This window comes from Hoplias malabaricus, chromosome 8 (genome assembly GCF_029633855.1).
Source record: "Hoplias malabaricus isolate fHopMal1 chromosome 8, fHopMal1.hap1, whole genome shotgun sequence".
NCBI lineage: Eukaryota > Metazoa > Chordata > Actinopteri > Characiformes > Erythrinidae > Hoplias > Hoplias malabaricus.
This window is the reverse complement of record NC_089807.1, coordinates 10331564-10346878: the sequence shown is the minus strand read 5'-3', so window position 1 is coordinate 10346878 and position 15315 is coordinate 10331564. Positions and strand designations below refer to the sequence as shown.

The 15315-nt window shown below is 40.1% G+C and overlaps 2 protein-coding genes across 2 annotated transcripts; both read right to left on the bottom strand.

Annotated features, from left to right (window-relative positions):
* Positions 1–4474: 4474 nt before the first annotated feature.
* Positions 4475–6458, bottom strand: LOC136705563 (dual specificity protein phosphatase 13B-like). The gene is made up of 3 exons (XM_066679200.1): positions 6331–6458; positions 5356–5573; positions 4475–4695 (listed from the first exon to the last, which is right to left on the bottom strand). Exons 1-3 carry the CDS (start codon positions 6456–6458, stop codon positions 4475–4477), a joined length of 567 nt encoding a protein of 188 aa, XP_066535297.1.
* A 5041-nt stretch (positions 6459–11499) lies between these two features.
* zgc:153981 (dual specificity protein phosphatase family protein) lies at positions 11500–15315 on the bottom strand. The gene is made up of 3 exons (XM_066679480.1): positions 15069–15315; positions 14268–14485; positions 11500–13665 (listed from the first exon to the last, which is right to left on the bottom strand). Exons 1-3 carry the CDS (start codon positions 15191–15193, stop codon positions 13454–13456), a joined length of 555 nt encoding a protein of 184 aa, XP_066535577.1. The 5' UTR covers positions 15194–15315; the 3' UTR covers positions 11500–13453.

Sequence of the window (15315 nt, the reverse complement as noted above, 5' to 3'; positions counted from 1 at the left end):
TCAGAATGCCACAACTCACTACATGTGGCAAGAATAGATATAGGTGGATTGTTCGTAGCAGTTATTGACGGTATACTTTATGGAGAAAAGTTTGACAACAGCTGCCCAGCCAGCATTTTTTGAACTGAAATGAACAGTACTGACGGGATTTTGTCCCCCTTTGCAGCAAGCGCCTACTGTTCTAGAAAGGCTTCACACTAGATGTTGGAACATTTTTGCAATAAAGGCAGTGATATTACTCAAACAAGGCGCTAATATTGTATTTGGTGAACACATACAGTCCTGCTTGTGTTTTGGCTTCATTAAGACTCATCATGTTTTTGACTCATGGCAGATAAAATCCGAGCGGGAGATGGTAAATCTGCTAAAAGGCCAGGGAGTGTGTGTGGTGCCCCACAGGAGAAGCCCCGGCCTGGGCTCCATTCCACCAGCCAATTATTCCCTCCCCATGCTGCCTGCTGTGAGCCCTCCTACAGGCAGCTGTCCTTTCTGAGGCCCAGTCACTAAAAGAGTCCAATTTGACAAAAATAGGAAATCTCAGCAGAGCGGGACTTGTAATTTAATCCAAGAGGTGTTTCTTTTTTGAGCCGACTTTAACAGAGTCTCTGTAATGCGAGCTCTGCTGCTGCAAATGGGATGGTAATTGCTTTTCGTTTCCCAGATATGTGAAAAGGACACATGAATCATCTCTGGAGAGAGAGTTTTCAGAGCCATCAGCGCTGTATGTGTGTGTGTGTGTGTTTTTTCTCTCCTTCTCACATCCTCAGTCACTGCCATCACTCACCTTGACAGGGAAGTCATTAAATTGGTGATGTTGGATTCCTTTTATTGTTTTGTCAGGTTCACTTAGTCCTTCAACCTTGAAATCTCTCTTTTTCCCCAAACTAATGTAGCCATGCTGCTCGGGTTTGTAAGATCAGGTCTTAATTTTCATATGGAAAATCGTACCAACACACAGCAGTAGTGTTACCCTCCCACATTTCCATCAGACTGAATGCATTTTGCACTCTTGGAGGCAGGTATATCATAAATAAAACGTAACCCACGTGAACAGTGCTGAAAATGTGTGAAGAAATGTGCATGCTATGAGAGAGGAAGGTGTTATTCATAGCCTGCACCTGAGATAACACCCTAGAGGAGATGTTATTAATAGCCCTTCTCTCAAATGTGTGTATTGTGGCTAAACCAAACCCCACAGTGGAGAGTATTTGAGATATTCTTTAACATCACCTGTGAAGTGTGCTTCTAAATTTGCCATGAAGCTCAGACATCATTTTTCATGAACCTTTTAATTTAGAATACTACTGTATTGATCAGATGTATTTTTAATTCTTCTGCTGGTTTGAAGACGTGAGGTTTACATAAAACATATTTTGTCATGTTCAATATTTTTTCTGTAGTGTAGCTGTCTCTCACCCCCATTAGTGTAACAGTATATTTTTTGTTCCATGTATTCAATTTTCAGTACCCAGCTCAAGTACCCAATGTCAACCTTTATCATCTGCTAGCTTAGCATCAGACAGGCAGACTAATAACTACAGCAACTCTGAGGTACTTTAGTATTGTACCTCAGCTGTAGAACAGCTTGAAGTATGAATTCTGTCTTTATTTGGCAGAAAATGGATGCCAGATAAAAGTTGTTCTTACAGCCTGATATAGAAACAAAACTGAGGCTACCATGCTAAGTTTAGCATTTAGATTAGGGCGACCAGATCTAAATGCACCCTAATGTGTGTGTGGGGCGACGACTACTGACGTGCAGACTGACCAATTAATTGTTTACATAGAAGGTTATCGACCAATAACAGTAGCTCTACAGTCAGACCCCGTCCAATCCGAAGATTTTAGGCTACTTCACCACGCCCCCTTCTCGCTTAAGTGAACCAATCGGAGTAGGGGAGGGCGGGACTAGTTTGTGAACGAAACTTCTCGAAGTTCTATGTAAGCTCTAGAAAAACAAAATCCCAGACGTTTGTGAAATTCCACACGGAGATTTTTTAAGTCTAAAAAAGAAATGTCCGGGTAAAAGAGGACGTCTGGTCACCCTAATTTAGATATTTCTTCCAATTTGATGAGTCACAAACTGTCATTCACAGCTAACAAAAATCTATGACTGCTGCTTCTAATACTACTATTTATTTGTTTATTTATTTATTTATGTTTCCATTTTAGCTAAAGTGACCATAGTTGGTCAGTATTCTGAACAAAAGCTGAACAGTCCATGTTCTTCCAGACAATGGCATGAGAACCTCGGCAAGGCCTGACGAAGCTGACTCATAGAGGACAGTGTTTGTCTGCACAACAAAATAGAAAAAAATGAGATCATGGCGGTTCATAACAGCTCACTGGTGGTCCATTTCCATGACGTGGTCTTACTCAGTCTCCCTCTTTAGCTTCTCACTCATCTTGAAAGTCTGTGGTCAAATATGTCAGGCTTCTATTTCACACATCTACAGAGAAGGCAGAAGAGGAAGAGAAACACTGAAGCCTCCAGCCACAACTTAGCACCTGCAAAAACTCGTCTCTAGCCAAACTGAAAGTCTTAAATGACTGCGTTTTCATGATCAGATTGTTATAAGAGTATTATAAATCTATTTAATATTATTCTAGTTATGTTTATATTTTACCATTAACCTGAAATAAAAAGGCTTTGTTTTGTTTATGTCCTTTGTCATATTAAGTAGCATTTTAAACACTTATAATCTTCAGTCAAGATATAATAATTTTTGCCTGATTCTAAAAAGGCACAAGGAATAATATATATATACAGTATAATAATATAAATACCTCCCCTTTACTCCCACTTGCCTTAGGCATTACTCATTCATCCATCCTATGCTGAATCTGACTGACTGCTCTGGAGGGCAAGTAGTTTGTGTGCGGTAGACACCGCAGGTCAGATAGAGAGTGCCCTTTTACTGTGTCTGGTGCATTTTCTTCTAAATAACATTCCTTATTAAACCATCTTTTACATGGAACATGTTTCTGCATGTTTTAATACACAATAATTTAGTTAATCTAATATATTTAAAATAAAACATAAAATGTCACATTTTATGGATCAGTTTTCAAATATGTCAGATTCAGAAAATGTAAAGAAATTGTGCAGTGTAATTTGCAGAAACTCCTATTTAGGTTAGTTCCCACCAGAGGAAGCACTGTCTTGTGTGCAATTAGAAAATTAACAAAACTAGGTTTGGCCAAAATATTGGATAAAGATGCCATGACTTGTAGAACTATTTCAAATGTATTAAAAATGCAATTCCTTAAGGAGGTATTGCATAATTCTAGAGTTAAAAATATGATCTTAAAGGAACTGTCTACAATTGTGGATAAACACAGTTCTCTCTGGTTGTTTACATTCAGAAGCTAAGCATCTTTTAAGGTAGAACAGTGTGTTTGAGGGCAGAAACAGACTGTTGTTTTGTAGGTGGCTAAATTAATTCACTGTTTGAATTACCACAGAAACTCATCTGTTACTCAGTAATATTGTTAGCCACCTCCTGAGTTTGGAAACATTTCCACCTTAAATGATCGAAAACATCAAAAAAAGTCAACATTACCCACCTATGCAGCAGGAATTGAGCAACATCCTCATTTCGGTTTATGCGTTTCAACATTTGGAGTTCTCCGATGTCTAAAAATGCTCCAGATGCCTCTGCCATGAGCAGAGAAAGAGTGAGAAAGCCTAGCATAACGCCGGAGGCGTTATTTACTGTTTTTTTACTTATTTATAGACACTGGAGGTTTTTAAACACATTCGATTGGTTTCCAGGATGCAACTGGATTGGAGAGTTAGCAAATGGTGAGGAAACCTCTTCTGAATTTTATAAAAAGTGTTTTTTTTATTTTAATACACTGGTGAACGTCACCTTTAATTATTTAATGCTGTTTAATGCTGTTCAAACCTGTTTTATCAATCTGTGTGTTTTATCTGTATATTCACTGAGAGGGAGAGATTTGTTTTGAGGAAAACAAGCAGTTAGCCAGTTCATGGCAAAACCCAGTGGATCACGAAAGGTTTCTGTAGAGCCTGTAAACATATTAGAGCATATGACACCCATTAGAGTGTCTCTGCAGGGGTTCAGGCCTTTAGGACATCCAGCCATGCATTTCTCCTGCTTCACCTTCATATGAAAAAGAGCAGGCCACAACCATCTCACTTCACAAGAGTTCCAAAAAACAACACATGCTCATGGGCTCCTTTTGGAACAAGTTCAAAGCACATGCCATCTGGAAAGAATTAAAAAACTGCCATTTATTTTGCAACCCTGCTGCCCTTTGGAAGTTAATAACTATTTATGGGCAAAGCCTTCAATTGCCTCTCTGATATCCACTACGCTACTGTCATGAAAGGGATATTAGTAAATGAAATCTGGCCTGACAGGTCTGAGACGAAAACACAAGAGGTTCCAGAGCCTGAGGGCACAGACTTTAGAAAAGGACTTTGTCCACATTTCTACTGAGTTTTCCTTTACCATTTGTAAGCCTCCAGTTTTCGTTTCCGTTCCCGGACGAGGCTCATGTCAAGGTGACGGAGCTGATTAAGGAATCCGTTGTTGGGGCAGATGTCTCTGTGCTGCCGAACCTCTCTGGCTGCCTCCAATAACGTCAGATTTTCACAGATCATGAGGTAAGCCAAGACCAGCGTCGCTGAGCGGCTGACACCCATCAGGCAGTGCACAAACACCTTCCCTGAAATACCAGAAACAAACTGTCCACAGCGAAGGACATGTGGCTTGTAGTCTACAGTGTGAAGTGGTTGACCTCAGCATTTCTTGCTGTAGATGATTTCCAAAAAAACATAACTTAATATTTAGGAGACTTATCATTTAACAATTCTAAGTTACAGAAGTTACAAACCAACTTACAGAAACAGACTAATATGATGTGAAAGTCTTGCCCAATTGCACGTTTTTATATTACATGTTAATCCCCAGCTTTTTGCCAAATTTTCCCCAATTACTGGTGTTCTTCTGCAAAACCTCTGAATACTTTAATACATACAAAAGAACGCAAACTGTCCAGACCTGTTACATCAGCTTGACAGGTGCTTGCTCTAGCTAACACCATGGCCAGTGGTGAGGGTGAGGGGGTTATCACTCAGAGAATGATGGTAATTGCACTCTCTAGGTCTCTCAAATTCGTAGGGCGTAGGCATCACATGGACTCAAATATATAATCTCCAGGTGATGGGCCAGTGCTTAGATAAAAAAATTTTCTTCTGTCCCATGTAGTATGGAGTGAACCCTTGTATTACACACTACACTGCACCAACAGATAGACAGATTGTGAAGTGAATCTATGACAATGTTATATAATAACAGTGAAAACATAAGTAACTGTTTAACCTGCCTTTTTGGGCCAGTGCAGCGTGTATGAACCTTGCCGTTGGGTAGAAGAAAACACTTATAAGGAAGTCAGTGGAATCATCTGCTTCCACCCCATAATAGTCTACAGCCATGTCTCTGTAGAAGCGTGGTCCTGTGTTTACATGAGGAGGTCCACTGGCAGCGTTCACAATGTGGGTAATCCCCATATGGTACAACATCGGCTTATCACGTGCAGCAACTCTGGAAACATATACAAAGAGTTTTTCAGTGTAAGGTCTATGTTTTTAATAATAGCAGTTATTATTTTCTATTAAAAGTATTAAATTAAGTATTATATGGTCAAAGTTGTTAAGCATTTTAAAGAGTAAAATGGAGTTGGTTCTTGTTCTGGGCCTGAAAATACATTGGTTACATTGCATTCAATCATATAAACAGTAGTGAGGTCAGGTGTGAACTGGCTCTGGATCACAAACACCACTCCATTTCATCCTGGATTAGGGCTTCATCACTCCAGAGAATACAGTTTGACTACACCACAGACCCATGATGGTATTGGCATTGGCCATTTTGTAAGACTCATGTGTGGCTGCCTTACAGTGTCCAATTCTATGTATTTAATGCTTTTAAATGGACATTCCTGCATGCACAGTTGGACCCACTATAGACTACCCCTCACTAGAAGAGGTTTCTGTGAACATTTGTTCATATGGTTTGTGTATAGAATTAAATGTTTTTCTGTTCTATTTTAAAATATAGACTGTGTCAGCATTACAGTCCATCAGCTATGTGCTATAGAGGTGACCGTTAGAGATTCGATTTATAAAATGTATAAGCGATCCTTTCAGTGTAGTTGAACCTGAAGCTCCAGCTTGTCCATACAAATGTGTGTGCAAAGCTTCAAGCTCCTAGTTTTATGTGCTGTATATTCAGCTGTGTGCTTAACCTGTTTCTCTATGCGTTTGCCCTATGAATGCTCGGCCTGCTGCCGGGTACGTACTCATTGCCAATATATACATTGGGCCACACTTGGTTGACATGTCCGGTGGGGCGCCTGTCAGCCAGCAGGAATTCCACCAGTTCAGCAACGGATGGAGTTTCATAGGCACACAGCTCCTTAAGAGACATCCTGGAGTATTAATACACATAGAAAATTGATTTATATGTCATTAAATGTTCAAGTCTTGTTAATGTTAATGGCTAGAGACTGAACATGCATGTGTACACGATATGCAAGTTAAATTCACTGTGATAAAGCAGTTTTTGCTGGTTGGTGATGATAACACTCGGGAAGGTTTATTGCACCTTATGGCAGCGTGAGTTATTGGCTGAGTAACAGCACAAAATGCATTACTCTATTTTGGCCTGCTGTTGTGTTGCTAACATGCTTGATATTCCGCTAAGACACGTTCTCCATCCGTCTTTATTTGAGCCGAGCTAACGGCGCTGTTAAGCCCACCTGAGGCCAGGGTTTGTGAAATGTGCCTGTTGCTAAGAGGCTGAGAGTGTGGTGACACTGGCCTCTCCACAGCATCAAAGTGAATAGAGGAGGTTTTTTTGGAAGGTTCACCTCACTCAGGATTCATTGACTGCTGTGGCACATGATCATTTCAGCTCGTGTTTACAGCTTGTGTGTGGAGAGGAAAACCTGAAGTGTAATACCACAGCTACAAGCATTTCACACTAGCTATTGCCTCTCTAAATGTTTTTCTGGAGCTCAAATATTCCCTTGCACATCAATGAACTTACATTTTACAGCCCGCTTCTCTTTTCCCTCGTGCTCAGATCGGCTGCTATGGTCTCCTTGGTCAGGGACGTTGTCGACAGTCAGTCCACAGATATGTCTCTAGAGGCTGTTTCCTTTTTTAAATGGTGTATAATTATAAACCTCCTTGGCTATAAAAGCCCCTTCCAGCTCTTAGCGGGCAGCCTGTTTATGCTTTTAGAAATCAAAAGTCTCTCTCTCGTTCTATATGACCTCACTTAGTGGTGGTTGTGTTTTGTGTTTGCAAACAGTAGGGCAGCTGATGTTGAGGCTTTTTAAAACTTTCTACATAACTCACTCACTCACTCAATCACTTACTCACTCAGTCACACTCACATTTAGCAGGCTAAAAACACATCATAATGAGGTGCTATTAGCAGTCATATATTGTGCAAATATTCTATTCTAGTTATTAACTGTATAGTTTTAACTCTCAAACCTGAGCATGCGATCATCTTTAATGCGGATTCATGGGTTTTGCTTCAGATCACAACATGCACAGTTTAGATGACATCAGTAATTAAAACCTTGGCTCTGTCGGTCCACCTTGTAGGTGTAAAGTAGGAGACTGTAGCTCATCTGTTACTACAACATGTGTTTGCCATCACAATTGGTCATCTTCAAGTCCTTCATAAGTGGAGCGTGGCTGGATATTTTTGGTTGGTGGACTAGTCTCAGTCCAGCAGTGACATTGAGGGCTTTAAAAACTAGCAGCACTGCTGTGTCTGATCCAGCCGTACCAGTGCAACACACACAAACACATCACAGCCACAGTGGTGTCACTGCAGACATTAGGAGTTACTGACAACTTAATTCCAAAAATCCAGTGATCGTTCAGTGTACATAATAATGTTATCAAAGACTCCACGTCTAATGTTTTCTAGGTTTGAGTGTCCAGACCTTCCTCTAAAACTGTTGACCTCAGATGACACAGATAAAAAAACTCTTGCCACACAGAGTGTAGTGACAATTTTTTTTCTCTTCCTCCCTCTTTACATGCCCATGCTGCACTGCTGTAACAAAACTAGCAGTTAATGTTGTCTTCTAAAGGTGTTGAGTTGTTAATTATGTGTTAGTGACAGTTGGAAAAGATGTATTTTCAGGCTTTACATATCTTTGAGGAAACTCCCATGTGCTTTTGTAATTGGGGGAGACTTAGTATGTGGAATGCCTATAAAATATATATCTTATTTAACACCAACGCGTACAATACGTGTATATTTATTTTCATGGGGGCCCTAGGGGGCTGTTTGTCATTGCCTTATGCAAATACTGCCCCTGCTTAGTGCCTGCAAAAGTCAAAAAATGTTGGTAGAACTTGTCTTACTTGCAAACTGCCAGTGCTAGTCACAGCTCCTCCCTCTTGTGCTGTGTGAGTGTTTGTGTGGAAGGTGTTAGAAGCTACTCAGTTCTTTATGTGCTTTTATTTTGGGCCTGTGTTATTATACATGGTAATATGAACTCACAAATACATTTCTGCCATTTCCAGCCGGGCTTCTCACCTGCTTAAGTGTGCTGAGGAAAAGTCCCTAACTAAGAGCTTCCCCGTCTGCTAGTGAAATAGGCTTTAAGACCCATAGTAATTACAGCTTTATGAAGTCAATAAAAGGGAATTAACAGCCTGGGTGCGAAAGCCACATGAACCTGTTTCTGTTCAGGATCTGCACTTACTGTAATGTGATACATGAAACAATTGCTCTCACCGTGTAATAATCGTATGCACAGTAGCTGCCTTAAGTTTTTTACTTATTAGAGTTCAGGCCACGTACAGGAGGCCAATGTGTATAGACTAGAACATCAAAGCAGTGATTATACAGAAACTCACAGTAAACCTTTATGTTTCACTTATTGTGATGCTGGATGATAAGTGTACCTATAATTTAATTTACACACTCACTTACACCCTTCAGATATGATTTCCAAACCGTTTAGCATCAGCAGATGGCAGCAGAGCAACTTGTACTTGAGACAATATTAGCTGTATACACAGAGAGATCTCAGGACTAGGAACACTTGCCTTGTGTCTACACACATTGTCCTTTTTATTTATTGTAGATACTATTACTAAACATGTATGTGTGTGTGTGTGTGTGTGTGTGCGTGTAGATTGAAAACAGTGTCTTATACACTCTCAGAAAAAAGGTATGTTAGCGGTACAATATTGGTCATTAAAGGTACAGACAGTGTAAATGTACTTTTAAAGGTACAACAGTGGTTTTAAAGTCCACTAAAGGTACATATTCCTAATTTTAATTTTAGAAGTGTGTAAAATTAAAAAAGAGTCCCAAAGAAATCAACACAATTTTAAAGTATACAATTATAATAGAATAAGGAACAACTATGTTCACTAATTAAAGGTACAGAGTATGTACCTTTAAAGTGACAGTATTTTGGACAGTGTAACTTAGATCTTCAAAACTTATGGGAATGCTATCTATAGCTCAAATAAACAGTGATAAAAATCTCATTCGAAATTCAGTCAGTTTCAGTACAATTCAAATGCATGACCATGAGGAGAAGGACAGTGGATGCCGTGTGTACATATGTCTTCTACTCTCCGGTCCAGTCCAAGGGACAAAATATGTCCATGTTGATGCCCATGTCCCTGATATTTGCCACTACTCTTTCTTGCTCACTTTTCTGTTTGCTACTGCTCCCGTGATTTAATAGCTCCGGGTGCATGGCAAACAACTAATCAGGAAGCAAAGCTGTGCCATAATTGAATGTTCCCTGAAGGAGATGTGTATCTGGGGGATTGCTGTGAGGCTCTGGCTTCCTCCGGCTGTGCAGCTGCAGGTGGAGCTCTCAGGGACACTGCAGGATGGAGCAGGCCAGGGGAAATTGGCCTGTGTCTTCTGACAGCTCATACAGCCTAATATTACCACATCATGCTCCAGAAACACAGCGGGATGGTGTCAAACACACACACACAGTTACACACAGATTCTGAATGCAGTCATAGCTCAGCAGCGTAACACACCTTTCTCACAGAGTCAAACACTCCATTTCACATGAATTCCTTCTGCATTAAAATGTCCTCTCCAAATGACATTTAACTGAAGTACACTGCCCTTCATCAGAATGAAGGGAATACAGTGTAGGATCATATGCAAAAAAAAAGCCCCCTGGTTGCTACCTTAGATGACAAAAATCCTGGGCAGATTCTTCTCTCTGCTTGTTTATAATGTAGCACTGCCCTCTGCTGGACACATTTATACAGAAAGGCCATAGCATTAGCATTACAATGTTAAATTTTTAGAAGGGGCGGCAGGTAGTGTCGCAGTCACACAGCTCCAGGGACCTGGAGGTTGTGGGTTCGATTCCCGCTCCGGGTGACTGTCTGTGAGGAGTTGGTGTGTTCTCCCCGTGTCCGCGTGGGTTTTCTCCGGGTGCTCCGGTTTCCTCCCACAGTCCAAAAACACACGTTGGTAGGTGGATTGGTGACTCAAAAGTGTCCGTAGGTGTGAGTGAATGTGTGGGGACTGGCGCCCCCTCCAGGGTGTGTTCCTGCCTTGTGCTTAAAAATTCAGAGTAGGCTCCCGACCCACCACAATATATATATACACACATATATATATATATATATATATATATATATATATATATATATATAGGAAGCATGGTGTCGCAGTCACACAGCTCCAGGGACCTGGAGGTTGTGGGTTTGAGTCCCGCTCTGGGTGACTGTCTGTGAGGAGTGTGCTGTGTTCTCCCTGTGTTCGCGTAGGTTTCCTCCGGGTGCTCCGGTTTCCTCCCACAGTCCAAAAAAATTGCATACAGAGTTCAAGACTGAACTATGGAGGTTTGGAGACAGTAGAATATTTTATATTACCTTCATTCTTTTGATAAATTACATCAAGGCTTTTCAAGTTGAAGGTACTCACTTTGAATCATTGTTTGGCACTTAGCAGCCTGCATGTAATTCACGGTTTGGTATGCAAATACAGCTTAACAGAGTATTCATTTCTGCTACAAGACTCCAGCACACTGAGACTTCCCAGTGTGTCATCAGACCGGGGATTAGACTCCTCAGGGGAGCGGATCATAAAACCGCATTAGGGCACATATTTCTCCTGGGGATTACTGTAGGCCTGGTGATACAGCCCCAATTGGACTCACAGTCTACAACAGGAAGAGCTAATTTCATTATCGACCCTGCTTGAAACCGTTTCTTTCTCACAAGGATCATTTTTGCAAACAGCATGAATCCAACAACAGATGAGTCTGTCTGTTCGCTGTATACTGCACTCGGTTCCACCTCCAGTTCTAATTGACTTTTAATGCACTGCTGTTATGTAACAAAGCACTCCAGCTCGAGGATTACAGAAATATGAAAGGCCCATAGTTTAATCTCAACTACAACATTTCACAAAAGACCCTGAATGGTTTTTCTCACAAGGCGACTTTATTTGGCAAATTTAGATTCCGTCTCAGACTGTGTAAACAATGTTCATTACCTTGGCTTGTTGTTATATAAAGAGGCAATCATTTTACTCCTTAAGAAGTAACAGATGAAAAAGTAAAACAACACAATTATGTCTAATATAACTCTCTGTATCCCCTTTATCGTATTTTAATCTGCTAGACTTCTTGGAGGCACCTCATTTTATTAATTATTATTAAACACTGCAGTTTGAACATGTATAAATGCATCATTTTTTTCAGGCACACCAACATTATGTACACACACACACACAAGTGCAAATATTAAAAACAAAGCAAAGAGGCTAATTACTGTACAGGTAATGTAATATAAAGTCTGGGTACAACACTGCACATCTCAAAATAGGAACATAACCACTGAGTAAATAAATCATTTTCTGAAATATTCTGTCATTTAGAAGAACACGTTGTTTTTAGCTAAAAGGTTTTAACAAATGAATCGTTTCCCAGGTAACATCATGGCTATAGCATTAAAGACAAGTAGAGAGACAGGAGTTTATAATGCCAATACATAAACATTTATAAAATGTAGAACTTGGGACTACATCAACCCGGAACAACATTAGAGTGAAATATCACAGCTACTTGTTGAGAGTTACAGATGCAGTAACGTTGCATCCCTAAGGACAAGTAATTTGTATGTCTTCTTTAACAGAACATTTCATACATTAGTTGAACTGAATAATCAGAATAAAGACAAAGATAAATACGTACCCTAATGTATAATATATGAAGATCGAAATGAAACAGGAAATAGCAGCTATTAAATACGTCTAATTAAACAATGAAAAGCTGAGTAGCCGTTTAGTGTAGTTTTATGTGAAAAGTCTAAGAAACTTCGAGTCAGTTTTGTGCAACGTGGTGGTGAAAAGTGTCAAATGAAATGGTTCCAAATACATAAAACCTAAATCAATAACCTGATATCTGTGTTTTATGATAATAACCAAGAGGGCCATTCATGCAAAATAGTAGCAAAAGAAATCCTTGTTTTTAGATGTGCTACTATGTTTATGTTGTTATCAACAATCATGACCAATCACAGGAAGAACATGAAGGCTCACTGAGAGTTTGGGATTGTAAAGTAAATGGCTATATTTATCTTATACATTAGAACCCCCGGTTCCTATCTCCACCACAACTGTAAATGGTATGACTCTGTAACCTTCTGTAACATTTCACATCAAACCACACCTTTCACTGGTTTACATTTCAAAGATTTAATAATACCAAATCAATAGTGTTCGCTCCTGCATCAGACGACTCCCCAACACATTTTACCCTCTGTTTCTGCTGAAAGCTGGGTGCTGCAGCTCAGCTGACAAACACTGCATATTCTTCCCTGACTACTGAAAAGTAAAAATAACTCGTTAACAGGAAGGCCTAGTCGGCCTCTGCACTAGTCACGTCTCTGTTCTTTGAAGCAGAGAACCATTCAGTCTGTTGCTGTCTATAGTCCAAGGATGAACAGTTCCTTAAGGGCCAGTGTCCCGCACAGTTCGCTGATTAACTCTATTATTTAAACAAACCTGGTTTAGCTCATCTGTTAACAACAGGTTTGGAAAGAATGTGTTTGAATAGGAAAATCACCAACTGTGCTCAACACTGGCCCTCCAGACCTGGAATGCAATAACGCGTCTGTTGCCAAAACCTGCTGTGTATTTCCCTTTAGATCCTCGATTCGAAATGTTTGCCCAAGTGGAAGCTTGTTTCTTTTACAAAGAAAAGCAAAGGAATTTAAAACATATTTAAGATCCATCAATAACAAATATATTTTAATTTAAAATGGATTCCTTGACATGTCAATGAGCCTTTTCTTCTTCAAAATGGACCATGATTTGTTTATAAATGATGTAAACAGTGACTAGATTCTTGTCACAGCACCAGACTGGTCAGTGTTCATGACAGCACTGTGCTGTCAGAGAATTGGACACAGCATTCGTTTTCTCTGCAGCTGTGTGTCCAGCTCAAGCAGAAGGGACAGAAAGTTCCTGTTAGGATAAATAGCTCTCCTCCGTATGACCTTCTGGATGGCACTGCGGAGAGTGAGTCGATGGCGTAACATGAGGTAGGCCAGGACCAGAGTAGCTGAGCGGCTCACTCCCATGATGCAGTGCACAAGCACCTTCCCTGTGGGGGAAAAAAAGAGGTCTTGTTTAACAATATGTGTCTTGTGCTCGATTGCAGTAACTGTGTTTTGGAGACCAGAATTAAAGAGCAATAAAACTAATGTGGATTTGATGTCTTCAGAATTAAAGGTAGCAGATAAGGTTTTATAAGATTTAATTACATTTAACTTACATCAATGTGTCCTTAATATCTCTGGATGTTTTAACTGAGTTTACTTAAAACATATAAAGATAAATAGAGTGGTGGATGACAGCTGATTATGGCCATTAAAGCAAAACTAGGTCAAATTTGTTATCTTTGCTCCTGGGCTCCCCCTACATTTGCTGAGTGTATTTCACTTTTACAACACTGTCGTGAATCAATGGGGAGCGTGGTCGAAGTGTGTGTGTGTGTGGGGGGGGTGTGGTTCCCTACACTCTTCCCTGGAGTAGAAAGTCAGAGGCTCTATTCTCACCATAACAGGTCAGTGAAGCATCACAATGATTTAAAGCTGTACATTTAAGGTAAAAGTAATATCCAGTCTTCCTTAAAAACATTCCCAAAAATGTTTCGGATTCTGGACTCATCAGTTGTGAATGTTAAAGACATTTTGTGGTGCTCACCGTTTTTCTTCTTCAAGGTTTTGTGAATGAAATCACTTGCAGGCTTGAAGTGAACGCTGAGGTCAAACCTTGAAGAGTCCTCTGCTGGGATGCCGTAGTAAACAAACTCCTCACCGTAGTAGCTCTGGTCTCCGATGCTGCCCTGCTTCAAATGGGCAGCATTGAGAATGTGAGTGATGCCCAGTTTCTTCAAAGCAGTTTTATTCTGAGCGATTGCTCTGGAGAGAAAGTAGAAAGACATTTCCCCTCAATCAGGAGTGTTTTACCTCATCTATGGCTTTATATCACACTGCTTTTAGTTCATTTATTCATAAAACCTAAATTGTATGTCATACAAAGGTAAATAACTTTGATTTCAGTAGATAGATTAATATTATTTTTAGCAATAGCTATTTACCCTTACACGATGACGCTTAACATAATCGTCTGTATTATTGTTACAGATCCTACCAACATCAGCTGATAAAACATTATTAGCTTTATTATTTAACCTAGTAACATGCAAATTAACAGTACAGTTGTATCATCACCTGTCCCACTACCATCTTTACGTGAAGTAAAGTTAGATATTACATATGAGCGGTATGTGGGCTAAATCCAACACTATTATTTTACCTTTCTTTATGTGGATTAAGCTTGTCACATTAGCGTCTATGTACATCTACATTCTTGTGTTGCCTACATCTATGTGACTAATATAAATTGGATGTATGTATACTGACACTATTATAGAGAGTATTCTGGAGTATATGCCCTGGCTGTTGGTGCACTAACAGACTGTTTGCAGTTAATAACACTTACACGTTGCTGATGTATAACCCGGGCCAGACCTCGTCGACAGGGTTTAAATCTAATTTGCACGTGTCCAGAAGGTTCTCCAGCGCCTTGACCTCCGCGAGCCCGTGTTTCTTCTTCTGACACGCCATAGTTTTATAAATAATGCGCAAAAATCACGGCCGCTTTTCTTCTATAACGCCCTCCGCGCGAGCTCCGTGACGCGGGATGATCCGCGCTGACAGGTGCTCGGGGCAGTGAGAGACTAGATAAC

Coding starts and splice junctions, on each gene's coding strand:
- zgc:153981 (XM_066679480.1), bottom strand. CDS start 15,193: ATGGCGTGTCAGAAGAAGAAACACGGGCTCGCGGAGGTCAAGGCGCTG. Junction 14,486..15,068: donor GGGTTATACATCAGCAACGT/GTAAGTGTTATT, acceptor CTTTCTCTCCAG/AGCAATCGCTCAGAATAAAA. Junction 13,666..14,267: donor AACCTTGAAGAAGAAAAACG/GTGAGCACCACA, acceptor TTTCCCCCACAG/GGAAGGTGCTTGTGCACTGC.
- LOC136705563 (XM_066679200.1), bottom strand. CDS start 6,458: ATGTCTCTTAAGGAGCTGTGTGCCTATGAAACTCCATCCGTTGCTGAA. Junction 5,574..6,330: donor AATGTATATATTGGCAATGA/GTACGTACCCGG, acceptor ATATGTTTCCAG/AGTTGCTGCACGTGATAAGC. Junction 4,696..5,355: donor CGCTGCACTGGCCCAAAAAG/GCAGGTTAAACA, acceptor CTGGTATTTCAG/GGAAGGTGTTTGTGCACTGC.